General features: G+C 45.9%; 1 protein-coding gene across 2 annotated transcripts; it reads left to right on the top strand.

Annotated features, from left to right (window-relative positions):
* Positions 1-19: 19 nt before the first annotated feature.
* Dpcd (deleted in primary ciliary dyskinesia homolog (mouse)) lies at positions 20-22,281 on the top strand. 2 transcript variants are annotated; one of them, XM_004659426.2, is made up of 6 exons: positions 20-132; positions 7,217-7,297; positions 13,564-13,688; positions 14,016-14,149; positions 21,532-21,634; positions 21,999-22,281. In XM_004659426.2, the coding sequence occupies exons 1-6, from the start codon at positions 69-71 to the stop codon at positions 22,101-22,103; spliced, it is 612 nt and encodes a 203-aa protein (XP_004659483.1). In that variant the 5' UTR covers positions 20-68; the 3' UTR covers positions 22,104-22,281. The 2 variants fall into 2 exon arrangements, with proteins under 2 accessions (XP_004659483.1, XP_045015631.1); XM_045159696.1 differs by lacking the exon at positions 7,217-7,297 and having other exon boundaries at positions 43-132.
* The last annotated feature ends 399 nt before the right edge of the window (positions 22,282-22,680 follow it).

The following is a 22,680-nucleotide window of genomic DNA, read 5'->3' as shown; positions in this document are numbered from 1 at the left end:
CCGGAAGTGCCCCCTGGGCCCTGCAGTTGCCATGACAGCAGCGGGGCGCGCCGCGGGGCGGAGGGAAGATGGCGGTGACGGGCTGGCTGGAGAGTCTGCGGGCGGCCGAGAAGACGGCGCTGCTGCAGGACGGTAACTCGAGCCCCGCGCGGCTTCCGTCTCCCTTCCCCCAGTGTTCAGCCCCAGAGCTGGAAGTGTGCCTGCCAGCCAGTCAGCTTCTTGCATTTGCAGAGGAGGAAACTGAGGCCCAGGGAGATGACACCCCCCCCTGGTTTTCCTTGCACCATCCCGCCCCGCTCTCAGTTTTGTTGCTAACACATTCTTTTCACACTCTTGTCTCATTGGCTCCTCGCTGCAGTCCCAAGAGGCTGGTAATTTCCCATCCATTTTACTAAGAAACTGAAGTCCAGGAAGGTTTTAGATTAGACCCAACTTTTCCACCCCGTTAGGGTGGAACTGGCTCTTGACCAAGGATCCTATGATCGTCACTTTTGGTGTCTGGTTGCTGATGGTAGCCTGGTGCCATGGAGAAGACAGATGTCTGGGCTCTAGTTCAAGTTTGCCATTGATTCACCATGGCCTCTCCAGTTGTCCCCTGAACTGGTTGGCTCCTCCCTTTCGTGGGCTGTTGAATGAAGTGTGTGGGCTAGCACTGTTACCGCTGAGATCCTTTTCAGCTGTATTATGCTTGTAAAGGGGATTTAGGAAAGAGAACAAGGGCCAAGGCCTGTACCTTTAAAACTAGACACAGGGGTTTTGGAGTCTTGGCTTTTTTCCCTCCTTAGAATAGTGTAGACACCCGCGCCCCCCCCCATCCTTTCCAGGACCCATTTGTCAGGCAAGGTGAAATTAACAGGTAGAAGCCCAGCAAGGAAGCCTGAAATCTATGGAAATTAAAGTCAGATACTTATTTGTTCCAAAATGCAGCATTAGGGAGACTTTTGCTGTATTCGGAATTCTGTACTATAACACTTGGAGACATGTTCCCCTGGAGTTCACAAAGTGGTCATGAAAAAAGCATGTACAGCCGGGTGTGGTGGCGCACGCCTTTAATCCCAGCACTCGGGAGGCAGAGGTAGGAGGATCGCCGTGAGTTCGAGGCCACCCTGAGACTACAGAGTTAATTCCAGGTCAGCCTGGACCAGAGTGAAACCCTACCTCGAAAAAAAAAAAAAAAACAAACACCTAAATAAAAATAAATTAAAAAAAAAAGAAAGAAAAAAGCATGTACATAAGTAATAGCATGTGTTAAAAAGGTTGTACTTCTCAGCGGGGTCAGGCGGCTCTTACCTGTAATCTCAGCACTCAGAAAGCCAAGGCAGGATTGCCATGAGGTAGAGGCCAGCCTGGACTACAATGTGAGACCCTACTTCAAGAAAAAAAAAAAAGATGGAATCTTGTATAAAATGCTATGAGAACAAAAAGGTGGAAGTGATTCTCTCTTTGTAAGCATATGCTTTTAACTACTGAGCCATCTTTCCAGCCTATGATTGTTTCTTTGGATAATCACTCAACAAAAGAGAGGTGGTATTTCTGGCCTCTAGGAGGTTTTTTTGTTTTGTTTTGTTCTTCGATCTAGGGTCTCACTCCAGCCCAGGCTGACCTGAAATTCACCATGTAGTCTCAGGGTGGCCTCGAACTCACGACAATACTACCTCTGCCTCCCAAGTGCAGGGATTAAAGGCATGTGCCACTATGCCCGGCTTTCTAAGAGTTTTTGTGTTTGTTTTGTTTTTAGGTAGGGTATCACTCTAGCCCACGCTGACCTGGAACTCACCATGTAACCCAATCTGGCCTTGAACTCACAGGGATTCTCCTATCTTAGCCTCCCAAGTGCTGGGATTGAAGGTGTGAGCCACAATACCCAGCCCCTAAGAGAGTATTAATAGGTATTTGATAAGTGAAGATAAAGACATTACTATATGAGGAAGAATGACTCACATATGAAGTCATGGAGGTGTGAGAGTATATGGCTGGAAGTCAGTATGATGCCACATGCCTGTATTCCTAGCACTTGAGACCAGTTCAAGGCCAGCCTGGACTACACGAGAGTTTGGCTCAAAAAAACTATGACAGGGTTGGAGGAATGGCTTAGCAATTGAGGCATTTGCCTGCAAAGCCAAAGAACCCGGGTTTGATTCCCCAGGACCCATGTTAGCCAGATGCACAAGGGGGTGCATGCGTCAGGAGTTTGTTTGCAGTGGCTGGAGGCCCTGGCGCACCCATTCTCTCTCCTCCCCTCACCCCTTACTCTGTCAAATAAATAAATAAATGTAAAATATTAAAAAAAAACTATAACAGCTAGAGAGATGGGTCAGTGGTGAAAGCACTTGCCTGCAAAGCCTAAGGACCTGAATTTGAGTCCCCAGTACCCATGTAAAGGCAAGCTGGATGCACAGGGTGGTACATGCATCTGAAGTTCATTTGCAGCAGCTGGAGACCTTGGCACACCCATTCTCTATCTCCCTCTGCTAGGCATAATGGTACATGCCTTTAATCCCAGCACTTAGAAGGCCAAGGTAGAAGGATTGCTGCAAGTTCAAGGCCAGCCTGAGACTACATGGTGAGTTCCAGGTCAGCCTAGGCTAGAGCAATACCCTACCTCAAAAATAAAAAAGGGGGCTGGAGAGATGGCTTAGTGTAGTGGTTAAGGCACTTGCCTGTGAAAACTAAGGACCCAGGTTCGATTCTGCAGGTCCCACGTAAGCCAGATGCACATAGTGGCACATGCATCTGGAGTTTGTTTGCAGTGGCTAGAGGCCCTGGCGTGCCCATTCTGTTTCTTGCTCTCTCCCTCTCCTTCCTTCCTTCCCTCCCTCCATCTCTAATAAATAAATACATAAAAATTTTTTAAAAAGTTACTAAAGGGATTGGAGGGGGAAGGGGCTGGAGAGATGACTTAGCAGCTAAGGTGCTTGCCTGCAAAGCCTGAGGACCCAGGTTCTATTCCCCAGTTCCTGTGTAAGCCATTTGTACAAGGTGGCACATACATCTGGCATTTGTTTACAGTGGCTGGAGGCCCTGACATGTCCATTCTCCCTATTTATTTGCTTCTTCCTCTCTTCTCCCCTCAAATAAATGTATATAAGTATTTTTAATATTTTTTTTTTAGTTTTTATTAACATTTTCCATTATTATAAAATATATCCCATGGTATAATATTTTTTTTTATTTGCAAGGAGAGAGCAAGAGCGAGCACACCAGGGCCTCTAGCCACTGCAAAGGAACTCCAGATGCATGCACTACTTTGAGCATCTGGCCTTATGTGGGTACTGGGGATTCAAACTCTGGTAGTTAGGCATTGCAGGCAAGCACCTTAACTACTGAACCATCTCCCCAGCCCAAATAAATAAATATTTTTAAAAAATATATCCCCACTAAAACAACCCTAAGGTTACTGAGGAATAAAAAAATGTGGGATGAAAACATTCATTTGGTCAAGTATTAAACATTGTGTCAGATGCGGTGCTAGGGAGGTGCTAACATATAAGGATAACCAAGTGCCCACTTTCTCAAGAAACAGTAAGGAAATGCTAGAAAATGAAAAGAAAGGCTGGAGAGATTGCCTAGTGGTTACGATGCTTGCCTATGAAGCCTAAGGACCCAGGTTTGATTCTCCAAAACTCACGTAAAGCCAGATAAACAGGGTGGCACATGAGTCTGGAGTTCCTTTGCAGTGGCTCTAGGCCATGGTACGCCCATTCTCTCTCTAATAAATAAAAAATTTAAAAACTACAAAAAGAAGAAGAAGAAATTGTAGATGAACCAGGGACTAGTGTGGTTTTCAGTTATGCAGAAGTTTTTGGACATTTTCTTGAACAGTGGTTTTTCTTTTTATTATGGTTAGAAAATAGCATAAAATTAACCATTGTAAGCATTTTAAATGTATGGTTTAATAAAATTATATGCATTAACATTGTTTTGCAATCATCACCACATCTGTCTCCAGAACCTCTCATTTTCCTAAGTTGAAAGTGTAAGCCCAATAAATACATTAATTCCCCATCCCTTCCTCTCCCAGTCCCTGGAAGCCACCATTGTACTTTCTGTCTCTAGGAACTTGATTCCCCATCCCTTCCTCTCCCAGCCCCTGGAAGCTATCATTGTACTTTCTGTCTCTAGGAACTTGAGTACTTCAGGAATCTCATATAAGTGGAATAATATAATATTTATCTTTTTATGATTTGTTTCACATAACAAATGTTTTCAAGGTTCATCCATGTTGTAGAATGTGCCAGAATTTCCTTTTCAAATCAGGTGTGGTGGCGCATGCCTTTAATCTCAGCACTCGGGGGGCAGAGGTAGGAGGATCGCCATGAGTTCAAGACCACCCTGAGACTACATAGTGAATTCCAGGTCAGCCTGGACCAGAGTGAGACCCTACCTCGAAAAAAAAAAAAAAAAAAAAAGAATTTCTTTTTCAGAGCCCCATTGTGTGTGTATACATATATGCACTCCACCATTTTGTTTTATGATTGTTTTTTCAAGGTAGGGTCTTACTCTAGCCCAGGCTGACCTGGAATTCACTATGTATTCTCAGGGTGGCCTTGAATTCACAGTGATCCTCCTACCTCTGCCTTCAGAGTGCTAGGATTAAAGGCTTGTGCCATCACCAGGGCTTTTTTTTTTTTTTTTTTTTTTTTTGCTTTTTCTAGGTAGGAGGGTCTCACTCTAGCTCAGGCTGACCTGGAAATTCCTCTGTAGTCTCAGCGTGGTATCGAACTCATGGCAATCCTCCTACCTCTGCCTCCCGAATGCTGGGATTAAAAGCATGCGCCACCATGCACAGCACCCATTTTGGGTTTTTCATTTTTATTTATTTATTGGAGAGTGACAGAAAGAGGCGGGGGGGGGGGGAGAATGGGCACGCCAGGGCTTCCAGCCACTGCAAACGAACTCCAGACGCGTGTGCCCCTTTGTGCATCTGGCTAACGTGGGTCCTGGAGAATCGAGCCTCAAACCGGAGTCCTTAAGCTTCACAGGCAAGCGCTTAACCGCTAAGCCATCTCTCCAGCCCCCATTTTGGGTTTTTCTAAAACTTTATTTGCATGTGTGTATGGCAGGTGCACCAGGGTCTCTTGCTGCAAACAAGTACCAGATGCTTGCGTCATTTTTGTGTCTGATTTTACTTGAGTGGCTGCAGACTCAAACCTGGGCCAGTAGACTTTGCAAGCAATCACCTTTAACCACAGAGCCATCTCCCCAGCTCCCACCATTTATTTGGTTCATTTACCTTTTGACATACACTTGGGTTGCTTTTATCTTTTGACTATTGTGAATAATGCTGCCTGAACATGAGTATACAAATACTTGTTAAGTTTCTGCTTTCGTTGCCTTTAATCATAGAACAGTACTTTATTCTTTTATTAGTGATATTACAAAATGATAACATTTTTTTCCAAACCAAAAGAAAATTCTGACTGTGTGGATATGCCCAGTCAATTTGCCTGAAGATTTCCCTCCTAGAGATTCTGTGGGTCATGAGCAGGTTTTCACTAGAAAAATGTCCAGAAGCCCTGGAACAATATTCAGCCTTACAAGAGAGTATGGTGGCACATGCTTTTAATCCCAGCACTAGAAAGGCTGAGTTAAGAAGATTGCCATGAGTTTGAGGCTGGCCTGGGCTACAGAGTAAGTTTCAGGACAATCTGGGCTATAGTGAGACCCTACCTGGAAAAAAAAAAAAAGCACCCTCTTATTAAGACTTTCTGAGGAAGCTGCCTGTATCTACCTGCCTGCCTTTCTGTATAAACAAAGAAAGTATATCATCCTTAAGCAAGTGCTTGTGACTGTGCCTCCTGGTAAGAGGAGCTGCACAAGATTCCCTTGGGATCTTCTGTCCTTTCAAGTTTTTTTTTTTTTAAGTATTTTATTTATTTATTTCCTTGTCTTGAGAAAGAGAGAGAGAGGCAGATAGAGAATGGGCATGCCAAGGCTTCCAGCCACTACAAATGAACTCCAGATACACGGACCACTTTGTACACCTGGCTTACATGGGTTCTGGGGAATCAAACCTCAGTTTTTAGGTTCACAGGCAAGTTCCTTAACTCCTAAGCCATCTCTCTAGCCCCAACATTTTTGTTATCATTTATTTTTGTTTGATGCAGGGTCTCAATATTGCCCAAGCTGACCTGGAACTCACCCTGTAGTCCAGGCCTCCCTCGAACTCATGGCAATCCTCCTGCCTCAGCCTCCCTAGCACTGCTATTATAGGTGTGCACCACCATGCCCTCTTCTGTCCTTTCAGTGGATGGTACATCAATGTTTACTTACTCTTTCAGTCAGTATTTGAGTTCCTGCTATGTGCCAGACAACCCTGCTTGGTCTCAGGAGAAGCATAGGCCCAGAGATAAAACTGTCTCTGTCCAGGAGAAGAGACAACCTGTGTCAAAGAACCATACGAGTAGATGTCAAATCAGAGCCAAAGCTCATGTCAGAAAGAAAGCACATGATCACATGATGATAGATAGCATCCTGGGTTTTGTGAGGAGAATGGCCTGGAGGTATGTAGAAGGAAGCAGAGCAGTGGCTTGGTAGAAGGAAATGCCTTCAGGAAGCCCAGTTCACATTCTGAGCACACAGGTTTCAGTGCAAGAACTGGGGGGAAAAAGACATGTCATTTGTGTCTGGAGCTTTTACCGGAGTCATGGTGCTCCTCTGTAGATATGAGGAGGCACAGAGGAGGAAGTGATTAGTTCTGCTATGGTGGTTAGAGGTGATAGCTAAGGAAGACTTCCCAATGGAAGTACATTTGAGCTGGATTTTGGGGGAAAGAAGAGTTCACAGTTGGGAAGAAGCATGGTGCTACTGTTGGTGGAGAAAATAGTAGAACATGTTCAGAGAAAGAAAGATAGTCCTAGCTGCAAAGCCAAAGGACCCAGGTTCGATTCCCCAGGACCCACATAAGCCAGATACACAAGGTTGCACATGCATCTGGGATTCCTTTGCAGCAGCTGAAAGCCCTGGCATGCACAGTCTCTCTCTCCCTCCCTCTCTCTCTCTCTCCTCTCAAATAAATAAATTTTTAAAAAATTAAAAAAGAAAAAAAGAAGGACAGCCCTAGGACATGTCCTGAAGTGATGGCAACTGCTGTTTGGCACAGTTCAGGGGAGGCTCTGGTGGAGACTCTTGCTGCTTTGGGAAATAGACCCTTTGAACTTTAAGGGGCAAGGGAAGGGGAGACTTTGAGGTAAGGTATTCTCTGCTTTGTGCATAGGGAAAAGGATGGTGCACTATTTATTCCCAGATGGGAAAGAAATGGCTGAAGAATATGACGAGAAGACAAATGAACTACTTGGTAAGTGTCCAGCTCCTAGAGCCACAGTTGAATGCTTCTGGCCTTGGGCTTGAGGGTGGGCCTCAGCATGCAATGTGGGAGTTAGGGAGACTGAAGCCTTTGGGGTAAGATTACTCCTGAGAAAAGTCTGGATACTAGAAGCAGAGTTAAATCCTTTTACCCAGTAAAATCCACCACCTCCTCCAGGTAAATGAGAGAGAGAATGAATCTTCTATGCCAGGGATGGGGATATAGAAAAGTAGTTGGAAGAAGCTTCACAGAGGAGATGGTACAGATGGAGTCTTGTAGCTGAGTAGGCTTTCACTTCAGGCTTTTTGCTGCTTGTTCTTCTGCTTTCCAAAGCCACACAAAAGACAAGCATCAGGCAGTGGCTTCTGACCTTGCTCCAAGGCAACACTATTAAACATGACCCTCATCTTAAGGAATGAAAGTGGGTAGGAATGGTGATTTTGCAAGTACTGTCATTTTCATTTTTGCAGGGTTTTTTTCTCTCTAAGAATAGGCTTGAGTGTCTGGGGAGTATTTGATCTGTCCATTCTCTATTCCCAGGTACACACATCAGCATGAACTGACTTCCCAGAGCTGGGTGACTGGCTCTGTGACCCAGGGCCTAAGGCTGTCTGCTGTGGGAGTTGGTCTCTTTATTAAGTTCCACCTGAAATGCTAAGACCAATGATGGGATCATGGGCTGGGTTATTTTCTTGTTGTTATTCTTGACTTTAATTTCTTCCTGGGTCTGATCGACAGGTAGTATTGGTGAGGGAATTTCTTTTTCCCTTTTTCTGACAGCTCATAAATGTCTAGAACCGACAATATGGGTTATACTGGTTTGCATTCTCTTAGTCTCCAATCTTAAAATGTGTGTCTTGTGCATGTTCAGTTGCAGAGTGAAGTGTTGATCCCTTCTTATTATGAGCTGCTTGGGTTCCAATCCCAATTGGTTTAGTCTGGTGCTATTAAAAATCTTGATGTGTTTAGCATATGACACTGATTCGGTGGAAACCAATACAGTAGTAATATCCTCACAATGCATTGTAATTTATAGTGCTCCCAGGGGGTGACAGCCTTGGAATGCCTAACAGGGGAGAACTTATGAAAGCAGAGGTCACGTGGGCTAACCACCACAAGCCCGCCAGTCTGGCCTCAGCTCCTTGCCCGAGCCCCTTCTTCACCCAGAGCAAATAAAGCAGCTAGGGCTTCCAAGGCTGTAAAGACAAACAAGTAAAACCCAGGACCCTTTGTTGTGCTTGGATATGAAATTAAAACTAAGAATAAGTCCAGGGTCCCTCATCTATAGCGCTCTGTGTGCCACAGCCCATGTTAACCTGCCATTTCTGGTGGCAGGTGGAGAGGGACTATGGCTTTCAAACTTGTTTTAACAGCAGATATGGAGGAAAGAGGCTGTTCTTGGAGAGCACCATGTGGCTAAAGTTTATATAATACTGACATTATCACACCCTGATTGGGAACTATGCCAAGGGCCTTACATGCGTTATCATGTAATCATCTTCATTAAAGCCCTACAACATAGGTACTAGTGCCCCCATTTTACAGTTGAAGAAACAAACTCAAAGAAGTTAAGCCTGGAGTTAAGAAGGCTAGTTGGTATCTAAGCCAGGACTAAGCTTAGTGCTTCCCTGTATGAGTTTGTGCTTTAATATGCAACAGCATGGGGTTGAGAGTTGAGAATGCTTAACCAGCCTAATTTAACTTTGTGTTGTCAATACAGGGTCTTGCTAAGTAGCCCAGGTTAGCCTGGAACTCACTGTGTATCTCAGGCTGGCTTTGAATTCATGGCACTCATCTTGTCTCAGCCTCCCAAGTGCTGGGATTACAAATGTGCTATCATGCCTTGCTAGCACATCCACCTTTACTCTTTTTCTCCCCCATCCCTTACCCAGCTGCTCTTGTAAAATATTGTCCATTATTATTATTATTTTTGAGACAAGATCTCCCTACATTGTCCAGGCTGGCCTCAAACTCTTGAGTGCTATGGCCTCAGTTTCCCAAGTAGTTGGGACTACAGGCACACACTACCATGCTTGCCTACTTATTCATAAGTATAAATAATCCCAGGACCAGAGCTAGCTTTTGCTTGTGCATACTATAAAGTAAAATATGGAGACAGTTTTTGTGGCAGTAAATGAAATGGTTTCCATTTTTTCAGCTAATTATACAAATTTGGTAATTGGTCAGACTGGTTTTCTGCTAGAAAAGCTCAGAAAGTAATTCACAAAGGAAAAATTGCCAGTAGGTGTGCATCTGTCTTGGACAAAGTTCCTCCAGTCAGTGTTAATAAGCATGTTAGTGTCATCTTTTTTCTACCCTCTTGGGGCTATTCATTCCCACCCCCCACAATGAATGCTGTATGTATTCATAGAGGAAAAAGCTGAGGGGCCGTGTAACAATGATCGGAACATCAAACCGGCCCCAGAAGAACACAGCATGTCCAGGGGGGCCAAGGCTGAAGGGCAAGCCATCCCCCAGCGATTACATTCGGATTACCGCTTAATCTGCTTTGGTATTTGACCGCCAGCCTAACCACTGCAGGCTGCATTTGGAGGATATTGAGCACTTTCATCCCCAGGCACTTCAGCGGCTTTATAAATGACCCACTCGATTCCCTTCAGCCTCCTCAGGGATGGGCCACGGCAGCTGTTTAATAGCCACATAGCAATGTTGCAGTGTTTTAGGGCAGAAAAGAAGAATTCTGCATCCAGTTTAAGCTGCAGGGAGTATTTAGGAAAGGGGAATGTAATTACCTGCATTGGAAGTGGGCCAGGCCTTGGAGCTTTGGGGAAAGAGGCCTTTAGGACCTCCACTTTCCAGTCCACCTGAAAGACAGGGCCTTTTTCTATAGTCTAGGACATCAGCCTGCTTCCTGCTGACTTAGGAAAAGGTCCCCAGGCACTGCTTCCTCCATACATTCCCAGTCAGACCCTTCACAGGAAGGGTCCTGTGGAAGTCTCCTTTCCAAGGTCTTGCCCTGGCTCAGCGAGGAAGAGATGACAGCATCCCAGGGAGCTGTCTTGTACTTACCAGTTTGGGTTTAACATATAATCAAATCAGAATGACAGCAGGTGGAAACAGTCTTCTGTTGCCGCAGGAGCTGTCCTTGAGTACGGGAACAAAGACAAGACAAGACACTGTTTTTGCACATGTGCACTCAGGCATGTGTGCACGGGAAAAGTAAGGACTTCACCAAATCCTTTATGGTATCTTGTTTCTTGAAAGATTGGAAAGGAAAACATCTACACTACATTCTAACAAAGAATCCAATTCCCTGAGATGTTAAAAATGAAAATTTAAAAAAAGGAAGAAGAAGCCAAGAGTGCCAAGCTCCCATGACCCCCAGTGGCTTTTAAGGTGAGAAGTGAGGAAGAAGCCAGCAGTGACTTTTCCTTCAGGGAGAGGTTGCCCTGGAAGAGCCAGCCTGCCTTGAAGTAGAAGAGTAGCCAGGAACTCCTGGGGTAGCTCTGCTCTTGAGACTACATTGGGAATGTGTTTTGGGACATCCAGTCCTTCTCCAGCCCTGCTAGCGACCTGCCCCTCATCAGTCATCAGAGCCTCGCTTTTGAAGTATAATAAGAATCAGAGCTGCTGAAAGACACTTTTCTGATTACATATGTATGCCTACCGAGCATTGAGAGTCTTCTATACTTCTATTGATGACTCAGTTCTCAATTTGGGGATACAAGACCTGAATTCTTTTGTTTGTTTTAAGACAGGGTTTTACAGTATAGCCCCAGCTGGCCTATAACTTGTCATTCTCCAGTGTCTGCCTCCCAAATACTAGGATGTACAGGTGTATGCCACCATGCCCAGTAGAAGGCCTGAATTTCAACTGTGGCTTTTGCAAATAGATCTCACTATTCCTTAGTAATTCTTCATATTCTGTCTCCCAGAAAGTAATGATAAGAGTTAAAGCAAGCAGGTAGGAAAGAAGTATTCATTATCATTTTAAGAACATAGGGATTCAACTAGGTCTTTCTAGAGGAACACCTATGCTTTGAAATCTGTGATGATTGTGTTCTATCACGTAGCAATAACGTGTGGACTAGGGGGTGTGTTTGTTGTTACACTAAGAGGTCTCAAGTGCTTGTGTAGCCCTGCCCTCCAATGTGAGCAGCTCCTGATACTGTTGTCAATGTTTGGGGAAACAGTAATTTCCTGCATGTGTATGTATGTATGTATGTATGTATGTGTGTGTGTGTGTGTATGTATGTATGTGTGTATGTATGTGTAGCTGTGTATTCTTTTTTCAGTGTTGGTGAGCAAACCCAGATATATGTGTGTGTGTGTGTGTAGCTGTATATTCTTTCTTTTTTTCAGTGTTGGTGAGCAAACCCGGGACCTTATACATGTTAGGCACGGGCATAGGCTGTTCCACTGAGCTATGTCCCCAGCCTGCACTTAGCGGCTGAGCACATACTTTGAGGATCCAGGAGTGAGCTTTCCCATGGTAGGGAGCAGGGTTCATGCATCTTGTCAAAATAAGCTGCTAATAGGAGACATTTGTCACTTCTGAGTTTGCGACTGTGACAGAGGTCCCTAGAGGCTGGCTTCTAGTTAAGTGAGGTATTACAGTGAGTAGATTTGGGTATACTCCTGGTCACAGTCCATTCACTTAAGAAGTATTTGTGGGGGTAAGAAGTTTTCTGTAAAGCATATTTCCAAGTTTTACTCTTTGTTATTAATTTTCATTATAAACTTGGTAATGTGTTTCTAGGGAGAATTTCTGGCCCTAAGATGTAATAAAATCACACTGCAGAATGCAGCAGACCTTATAAAAGCCCATATTCAAGGGAAGATTCTAATTTTACAACCGCTGTCCTGTTCAGCTCTTGCGCTCACAGCAGTGAGCGTATGCAGGGCTGGCACAGCTGCTCAGAAGCCCCATTGGCCTGACACTCCCACCCTCCCATCCCACCTGGAAAAGGAGGTCCCCTGGCAACGGCTACATCGCCTACCAGGCGCTTTCAGAGTTGCTCACCGCCTGGCAGCAGCTGTAGAGCTGCTGGTCTTTAGCAGTGACTGCTACTCTGGTTGGAAGATGCTCCAAGATGACAGCTTTAGGACTTCCAAGTGCAGAAGGGAAGATGTGGAGGATGTGGTGCTCAACAAAACATCTCCCCACACTTGGTGGGCACAAGAGTCACTAGCACGTGGGCTCATGAAAATCCTGGCAAGGGTTTCCCCAGAAATGTCAGCTAAACTAGTTTCTGATTTTAAAGTTTCCGTAATATATGTGCTGTAACAAACCCAGAGCCAGGCATGGTGGTTCAGGCCTATCACTATAACACTTGTGATGCCAAGCCAGGAGGATTGCTGTGAGACCGAGGCTATCCTGGGTTACATAGTGAGTTCTAGGCCAACCTGGGTTACTAAATGAGACCCCTCATGTCAATAAAACAAACAAGAAACTCCAAAAACCAAAAACCTCATGCAAATATCTACTCTGTAAAACAAGGAGATGACTATGTGCATTATAAAACTGTAAATTTAAAATTATGTTTTACACAAGAATCAGAGCAGAGCTGTGAGTAGTATACTTAAGACGTAGGTATGCTTGCTGGAGACCAACCCCGGCACTTCTCCCAGGTCTTTCCAGGCAAAGAGCTCTACCACTGAGCTCAAGATTTTGTTCACTATAATGGGCTTTTTTTAAAACGCTAGGTATAACTGAAAGGAGTGAATTTCTATATTTGGATTTTCTGAATCATGAGAAAAAGCTGCCCAACAGCTTTCACTCTCAATTCATTTTTTCCTCTGCACAATTTCTTGAGGGGAAAAAAAATGCATTGGGGGGTGGGGGCGGGTGGTGACATATGCTTGTAATCCCAGCCCTTGGGAGACTGAGGCTGTAGGAGTACCATTAAGGTTGAGGCCAGTCAGGGCTACACACCAAAAACAAGACCAAAAAAAAAGCATTTAAACTTTCTGAGGATCCAGATTTTCCCATTGCCAAAATTACCTTTCCTAGCACTCAATTTTTCCCTGGTTGGTGCCATACTTGAGGATTTCTTGACTCCACTTGGCTCCTTTCAGAGCTTCAATCCAGTTTCTTTTGTCTGCGCATTCTTGAAGAGGACTCTACAAATTGATGCTGAAACGCTGCCATGAGATTTCAGGTTCTGGAGTCCCCATTCAGATAACAAAGCCCAGCATAAAAGCCTTCACTTCTATCCTCTTCTGGTCATGTTAGGTTCAGGGAAGAACAGAGACCCTTTCCTTCCTATAATCCCATTGCTTGCTTCTTTTTCCAGTGAGAAAGTGGCGTATGAAAACTTCCCTTGGAGCCTTGGGCCAGTGGCAGCTTGAAGTAGGAGAGCCAGCACCCTCGGGAGCAGGGAGTCTGGGGCCTGAGCTCATCAAAGAAAGCAATGCCAGTGTATGTCTTCTGTCTAGGTGTCTTAAGGGGCCTGGGGTGGGGAGAAACTTCTGGCCCTTAAGGTCAATTACCATGACTTGTTCCCCACCTTATATCCAATGTGCTTACATGGTCACACTGTTTGTGAGAATGTCCAAAGGGTTTGCCTTGGTCTTGGTCATCTCAGGACAAGGCCTTCAGGTCTAGTAGGTCATAATAATAACTTCAGACGGGAGTGGTGGAGAAGAGCAGAGGGTCTCCTGTCTGGCCCTGGACTTGGGGAGGGTGGGAATCATTCCTTTACACCCTTCCCCAAAATGGACCTTGAGTTGGATTTGCTTTTCACAGCCTATCTTCATCCGCAAGGACACCAAAACAAGTTTCCAGTGGCGGATTCGAAACCTACCCTACCCAAAGGATGTCTATGGGGTCTCCGTGGCCCAGAAGGAGCGCTGCATCATTGTCAGAACAACCAACAAGAAGTGAGTGGCTTATCTGCTTGTATGTGAGTTGTGGTGAACTAAGGTGAGGACCCTGAAGGCAGAACAGTTGCCTTCGTTCAGTCTGAGGGAAGAAGGTAGGCAGAACTGAAACCTCAGGGCCATCGAAAGTGGACAGGATTCCTCTTTGCAACAGCTCTATTAGGTTGGGGGAACTTGAACCAGTTTTCCCAGCACACACTGGGCTCAGTGACCACTTGTTGACTGAATGAGAGGATGTGGATATCACATGTTTGTTAATTTGTGATTTCTGGTAATTTTATTGGGGGGGGCAGAGAATGGGCACAGCAGGGCCTCTGGTCACTGCAGACAAACTCCACATGCATGTGCCACCTTGTGTACCTGGTTTACATGAGTACTGGGGAATTGAGCCTGAATCTTTAGGATTCACAAAAGTGCTTTAACTGCTAAGCCATCTCTTCAACCTGATTTCTGGTGATTTTTATTATGACCTTGACTTTGACCTCTTGGCTGGATCCAATCCATAGTAACATGGTATGGTAGCATCACTGTAAGAATTGGCACACCTGCCTTGGGGGCAGTTATAGGATTTTAAAGTATCATACTGGGCAGCAGTAACCCCAATCCCTCCCTGAACTAAGGGAAAGTAGGCTGATGCTCTGGCCCTTAGAGCTCTGTGTCATTTTATTTCAACTTTCCTTTGTGGTCTGCTGAGGGCAAGGCCGTCCTGGGTTTGTCTTCCTCTTATGACCCCCACATCCTATCATTTGTGCAGGGTTAATGGGACAGGAGAAAGGGTGGAGATGAATGAATTAATTTCAGGGTATTGCTGTAGATGCAGCCAGCAACCCCTGCAGTGGGCCTTGCCTACAAATATAAAGTCATAACAAGAGTTTGCATTTATAAAGCACATCGAAGCCCTCAGATAGAAGGCCATTTGTTCCCGTTATTGTTCTCATCATTAACAGGAGTCAGTGCCTAAAGTGGAATTTAGCAGTTTCAGACAACAGAGGAATTGCCTCTAGGAAAACAAACTCCGTGCTTCAGCAAGCATTCCCCTGTGTAAGAAGCCCTGGGTCCAAGCTGGGAAGAAAAGTGCTTCTGCTAGCATTTGAATCTGCAGCTTCGCACTTTGTTGAGCTGGCTGCTGCCTCCTCTTTGTCCCCCAGAGGTCACTGTCGAATACAGATATCAAGCAGAAATGTGATTACCAGAGTGAGGCTAGCTAGCTCACCAAAAAAATTCATCTGTGAGCAGATGATCCTCTGGGTCCCATCTCCTGCATGCATATGCCATAGGTGGCGCTATTGGCCAGGGGCTCCGTGGTTACTAGAACTCCATTCTGGTGTTCATGAGCAGGGGTCAGGAGGGGCATATTTGAAAATTTTGGGGAGGCAAGGTGAGGCAGGAGTGGCATCCTAAGATCGGGAAGGTCCCACACAGGGGAGATTATTTTGGTGCCCACTTTGAACCCACACAGAGCCTCTGGTCCATGTCCCAGCCTGGCTCAGCCCTGCCCTCTGCAGGTATCTCTGTTAAGAAGGTAGACTGGCGAGGCCACCAAACTCAACCAACTCTTTCTGGAATCTGATGGCATTTTCACCTTTTACCTGGAGAAATGTGTTCTAAACCTGTACTTCTATTCATTCAACAAAATACCACAGCCTTTCCTTTGAACAGAATTTTACTTTTTCAGACTACTTTAAATCTGTTTTCTGATCATTACATCATTCCAGGGATAGGCACAATGCATGTTTACTCTTGTGTTATGTAGTAAGGATTATGTAACTGCGTATAGAAAGTCAGGAGGAAGTGGCCTGTCTTCAGTGTCCAACTTTTTTTTTTTAATTGTATTTATTTATTTGAGAGTGACAGACACAGAGAGAAAGACAGATAGAGGGAGAGAGAGAATGGGCGCGCCAGGGCTTCCAGCCTCTGCAAACGAACTCCAGACGCGTGCGCCCCCTTGTGCATCTGGCTAACGTGGGACCTGGGGAACCGAGCCTCGAACCGGGGTCCTTAGGCTTCACAGGCAAGCGCTTAACCGCTAAGCCATCTCTCCAGCCCTTTTTTTTTTTTTTTGGTTTTTCAAGGTAGGGTCTCACTCTAGCCCAGGCTGACCTTGAATTCACTATGGAGTCTCACGGTGATCCTCCTACCTCTGCCTCCCAAGTGCTGGGATTAAAGGCATGTGCCACCATGCCCAGCAACCATGACATTTTTGATTCAGCCTTTTCCCCCACTTGAAAGTGCCATGCCCACTCTAGTTCTAGTATTAAACTGTACTTCCCAGTGAACGCAACCCAGAGTTCCCTTGCCCCTAAGGAACTAGATTGCCACTTTGCTTGGAGGAGCTGATTCTATTGACTTGTGATAGTCCTTGGTCTCTGGCATTAGTGAAACCAAGGACCCTGATGTGGCATGATGTGGCCCTGGTAAGAATGTATGAAGAAGGTTCTTTGCCTCAGTATAGAGGCAGCCGTAAGTGGAATGATGGAGCATGTGCTAGAATGGAAAGAGGTTGGCTTAAATCTAGCATCTGCCATGTGCCAACAGTATTATTTTGGCCAGGTTCTCATCTGTGGTAAGGGCATGCTAATACTACCTCACAGACCATTTGATGACATCATACATACAAGCACCCTGTACAATGACCAGGGAGTCAAAGCAGGACCTCAACAATTGTTTGGGAAATAGAATCTGAAGACAGCTTGGCTAATTTGACATTGATGGTACTGTCACCATGGAAGATGTTAATAGGCATCACTAGAAGAAAGGATTCTATGATCAGGTAATTTTAGGACACTTGGTCTCCATAGGATTCTTTTTGGTAGGACTTTGAGAACCTTGATTGTGTTCATGTGCCTTGTGACCTCTAGTCAGGACTGTTAGAAGTAGGGGTGACAGTCTGCCCAGAGTTTGAGGTTTAAGAAAATATGTCTACTGCCATGAGAATGGCAGTACTGGTGGAGACTTCTTTGGACATCTACCAAGCTAGTGTGCAGGCGAGAGGACTGTCCACAGCAGCCGTGCTCCTCCGGCAGGGCTCTCACTGAGGCCCTGCTATGCACCCTTCCCCACTCACTGCAAGGAAGAGGGGAGCAAAGGCTGGCAGAGGATACAGCAGAGTGAGATGGGAGGTGGTAGGCCATTTCTGAAGGTCAGTTGGCATTGGTCATTAGCAAAACTGAAGTAGCTGTCTGCTCACCATAGGGAAGGAGAGGTTTAGAGTTGCCTATATTGGAGTCTTTGATTTAATGTGGTTTAAAGTTCATTTAGCACAGCTCCTTGATTTGAAGAAAGAATTTAGGACAAGAAACTGAGGCCCAGAAATTAAGTGACCTGTCCAGGGTCACAGGACAAGGCCTGGCCAGGAGTCCTTGTTGCAGCATTTGCTTCTGTCAAGAGTCTTTTTTGTTTTGCTTTGTTTTGTTTTTTAAACCTAGTCACGCTCTAGTCCGGGCTGACCTGGAATTCACTATGTAGTCTCAGGGTGGCTTTGAACTATGGTGATTCTCCTACCTCTGCTGGGATTAAGGCATGTACCACTACACCCAGCTTTTTTTTTTTTTTTTGACTCAAACCCACCAGACTGGCCTCTTTCTTTAAAAAATATTTTGTTTTTATTTATTTACTTGAGAGAGGGAAAGAGGCAGAGAGAGAAAGAGAGAATGAGTGTGCCAGGGCTTCCAGCCACTGCAAATGAACTCCAGATGCATGTGCCATCTTGTGCATCTGGCTTACATGGGTCCTGGGGAATCGAACCAAGGTCCTTTAGCTTTGCAGGCAAGTGCCTTAACTGCTAAGCCATCTCTCTAGCCCTTTATTTATTTATTTATTTTTAAAGCAAGAGTGAGTGAGCGAGAGAGAATTGGCAAGCCAAGGCCTCTAGACACATGTATCACCTTGTACACTTGGGTAACCTTGTATGCTTTTGCATCACCTTGTACATCTGGCTTATGTGGGACTTGGAGAGTTGAACACGGGGCCTTAGGCTTCACGGGCAAGTGCCTTAACTGCTAAGCCATCTCTCCAGTCCTTTCTTTGGTTTTTGTTTGTTTGTGTTTTGAGGTAGGGTCTCACTCTAGCCCAGGCTGACCAGGAATTCACTATGTAGTCTCAGGGTGGCCTCAAACTCACAGTGATCCTCCTACCTCTGCCTCCTAAGTACGCCACCACGCCCAGCCCATGTAAGTTTTTACTTTTTCTTTCGTTTTTTTTTTTTTGTTTTGTTTTTCTAGCCCAGGCTGACCTGGAATTCACTATGGAGTCTCAGGGTGGCCTCAAACTCATGGCAATCCTCCTACCTCTACCTCCTGAGTGCTGGGATTAAAGGTATGCGCTACCATGCCCGGCTCCATGTAAGTTTTTTGAAGATACTAGATATTCAGAAAGGATGGAATGCTCAGGGGTCCTGCAGGTAGGTGAACAAGCAGACTGAATCTTCCTTTCAATGTCTGATTTGTCTTTGGACATATTCAGATGCTAGACCACGTAGTCTTGTTACCTATAGTAAGAATATGGGGAAATTAACTTATAACAAGGATTTCTATATGTACAGTTTTATGACCTGGGCTAGTGCCATAATTCTTCTCTGCCTCAGTTTTCTCTTCTGTAAGAGCGATGTAATAGATCAGAGAGGGTTGTTTTGAGGGTTACCAGTATACAGAATAAGCATTAAGAAAGAAATTATGTCAGGAGAGGGCTCAGTGGTAAAATCCTTGTTTGTCATGTGTGAGGCCTGAGGTTTGATCCTCAGTAATCCCCACCTCAAAAAAAAAAAAGCCAGGTGTGGTGGTACGTGCCTTTAATCCCAGCATTTGGAGGCAGAGGTAGGAGAATCACTGTGAGTTCAAGGCCACCCTGAGACTACATAGTGAATTCCAGGTCAGCCTGGACTAGGGTGAAACTCTACCTCAAAAATCCCCAAAATAAATATATAAATAAAAGCCCAGGGGTGGAGGGAGAGGGAACATAGAATATAGCATATGACCAATATGCAATATGTTCATACAGCGAAGTTCTCAATTAATTTAAAAAATGTCATTTCCAGGTTAGTTTATGCAAATTACTAGATTTAATCTCCAGCACAAGGAAAGAAAGGAGGAGGGGGAGAAAGGGACACATCTTTCATTGTCTGGTTGTAACTGAGAACAGTGAAAGAAGGCAGGGATGGGGAGGTTGAGTACCTGCAGAAACAGTACAAGAATTAACTTTGAGGAGAAAAAATACAGGCTCTGTGTAGGTGGGGCTGTAGATAAGGCTTTTCTTCTTCTTCACTCCGATTATCAGCTCACAGCTCAAGACCTAGGACACTTAGTAAATATCTGCTGCCCACCTAGAGCTGCCTGAGGCTCAGCATTCTGGATTTTCCAGAAACATAATGCATTCCTCTCATCTAGGTACTGGTGAGAAATTCAGATGCAGCTATTGCCATGACAAACCCCAAAGCTGGGGGAGCAGAGATGAGGAGAGGGTAGCGGCCCTAAGGGAAAAAGCACCCTTGCTCCCTTGAGCACTGGCTGTCAGGAGCTTCTGAGAAGTTGTTTATCCTCACCCAATGAATGAAGTCCATCACAAGACTCAAAACCAAACTGTCTCTTGGGCCTATGCTGTCTGCTAGTAGCCAGTCAAGCCTCCATTCCCTAGTCGGGTGGGGGGAGCAGGATGAGGAAGGAGGGCAGGCCGTGTACCTCAGCTTCCCTGTGATCGTGATGCTGTCACTGGGACCAGACCCTGGAATTCTTTTCCCTTCCACTAGCCCAGCCTGACTAGGTGTGTGTGTGTTTGGGGGGGGGGGGGTACTTCTCCCCTGGTTTTGTGTATATTTGCAAGGAAGATGTTAACACTTCCTAACAAGCCTTTGTGTTCACCTAATCTCTGCTGTTTAACCTTTGACTTCCCGCTATTATCAGTGTCTGCCACCTTTGCTAGCCAGGCCTGGGCCCCAGGAAGAGCCCTCAGCCTGCTGGTTAGGAAGAGGATGCGGCCAGCATTCCACCCTGTTGCAGGCAGATGGATCGCCTTTCCCTCAGGCAGAGCTTTGGACAAGAAAGCAACTTGCAGTGCCATTAGGACCCCCCCCCCCAGCCCCCACTCCTTTTGAACTGTCAGCCTTTAAATAAACATTCTTTTCCTGCCATGGGTCCCAGCACCTTAGTGGGGAGTGGGGAACCTGGGAAGAGAGGGGCCCCAGAGCCTCTGCTGAACCGAGGGATTTGGGCAGGGAAGATGGGGGCAGAAGCACTGCATTGATGTCAACTTGCTGAGTCCCCAGGGCATTGGGGCTTTTGAAGTGGACTCGGAGTAGCTGTCACCACAAGGACCAGGCCCTGTGAAGTAGTAAAAGCCCATCCTCTCCAGCCCTCACTTGAGTTGTTTGTACCTGCCTGAGGCATTTCCCTTTGCAGCCCACACAGCCTCGCAGCAGAGGGTGATGCCTTGCCCAGGGAATGGCTCCGGCAGCCCTGGCCACACTTCCACCAAGAAAATTGCTACATGGGCATGTGTTAGGGATGAGAGGGCCTTTCTTTGGGCCCTGGTGTACTAAGCATCTGACAGGGACCAAGAGCCAAGAGCTGTCCTCTCCTCTCCTCTGACCCTGAATCCCGCTCTACTGACAACTGCCCAGAAAGCCAACAGTGTATTTCATCCCTCTGAGCACTGATCTGTCTTGGCAAAGGGACAGACTCCATGCAAAGACCAATTACACATGGTGGTGCTATCTGGTTGATTTTGTTTTGACTAAAAGGAATCATTGATCCACCTTGGCACCTGCACATAATAGGGACCATGTGTGCTATGTGAAAATGGAGGGGTGCGGTCCTCAGGCCAGGGAAGGGGTCCAGAACTCAAGATCCACTTTCCATGATTAGTCATATGGTTTGTCCTCCAAGACTGATAGCTCCCCATGGGTATGCTTTTCTCTCTGGCTTATAAGTAGTCAGGCTAATGGGCTTCCAAAGACACCCAAAATAGGAAAAGTGGTGAAGCTTTCAGAGAAGTCTCACATAAGTGGCAACTATGGGGCCCCAACTTGGGGATAGCCCTAGATATCCTTATTGTTCCTAGTGAAGACATGGGGTTCCCATGAGGCTTGGGGTGTAAAGAAGGCCCCAGGTGCTTGAGTGCTTTGTGTATTACAAGAGGCTTCTACCTGTCATTGAGAGTCTCAGCCTTGCAGAAATCACTCTGATCCTTGATTAGCTTATGATTAGCTCTGCTCCCCTGTTGGCCTGGCCATAAGGCTGCCATCCTTTTAATCACGAACCATAAAGATGGTTTTCTCTTTGTCTTCGGCTGTGTGGAAGAGATCTGTGTAGAAAGTTGGTTGCAAAGGGCCTGATGCCCAACTGTTGGATTCACCTTGCTGGTTCCCTAATGGCCTCTTGGTGTCCCCACAGGTACTACAAGAAGTTCTCCATTCCTGACCTCGACAGATACCAGCTACCTCTGGATGATTCTGCACTGAGCTTTGCTCATGCCAACTGCACCCTGATAATCTCTGTAAGATTTGCCCAGATTTTTGGCCATGGGTATCAGAAAGAAATTCCTCTTCCCCTGCCCTTGGTATGCTTGTTGCAGAACAGGCATCTTGCATTCATCTAAGAAGAGCTGGGAAAGGGCTAAAAGAGAACCACATATGCTGCTTACAGCTGGAAGAGGGCAGAGTATGATGGGAAAGTGATGAAAAACGTAGGATTTGGGTTGTGGTCCAGGGTCTGCTCCTCCGCCACCACATGATCTGAGCGACTCTTTCAACTCTGCATATCTCCTTATTCTCATATACAAGGGGGATCAGAAGGAGACTAATTGTGAGTATGTGAGGAGAAGACATAGTGACTTGTTTTCTTCCTGGTTCCCTTCACAGTATAAGAAACCAAAGGAGGTCATGGTGGCTGAGTCAGAGCTACAAAAGGAGCTAAAGAAGGTAAAGATGGCCCATGGCGCTGATGGGGACTGTAAGACCCAGTAGCTGGCCCCAAGCCTTGTACCTCTGGTGCAGAGAATGCTGTGAGACTTCCAGGCTTGGGACTTTCTGGGACGGTGCTTCCTGTGCCCTTCTGAGAGTTACAGAGTCCACACCGGCCTTGGGGCAGTGCTAGCCCGCCTGTTGTCTTCTTTCCTGAGTAAACTCATCAGAGCTGCTTGCAGATGGATTGCCCTTTTATCTACCCCAGTTAGCTGTTTCTCCCTGAGCTCCACTGGCCTCCCTTGGGAGGGTGCTGCTATGATAGCCTCTCCTCTGTCCTGGGGACCTTCCACGAAGTCTTCTGGCTAATAGGAGAAGGAGGTAGAAGCAGGGCAAGACACCTCCTCCAATGAGCTGGAAGTCTGGGCTAAAAGGCCCCTGGGCCAGCTAGAAGTGGTTCAAGAAAATATCTCTCAGGTAGGTGTAGGCGAAGAGAAAGCTAAAAATGCAGCAATTCTGGAAACAGCACAGACTGTTTAAGACATTGTGGGTTAAGAGGCAGAATAAGTGTTAAGAGTATTCTAAGGGTATTGCATGGTGGGGTATCGAGTCACCACAAGTAATACCAGCTTAGCACCTA

Source organism: Jaculus jaculus, chromosome 1 (assembly GCF_020740685.1).
Source record: "Jaculus jaculus isolate mJacJac1 chromosome 1, mJacJac1.mat.Y.cur, whole genome shotgun sequence".
Lineage (NCBI taxonomy): Eukaryota > Metazoa > Chordata > Mammalia > Rodentia > Dipodidae > Jaculus > Jaculus jaculus.
The sequence above is the reverse complement of the archived record's forward strand: the minus strand, read 5'-3'. Positions and strand labels throughout refer to the sequence as shown.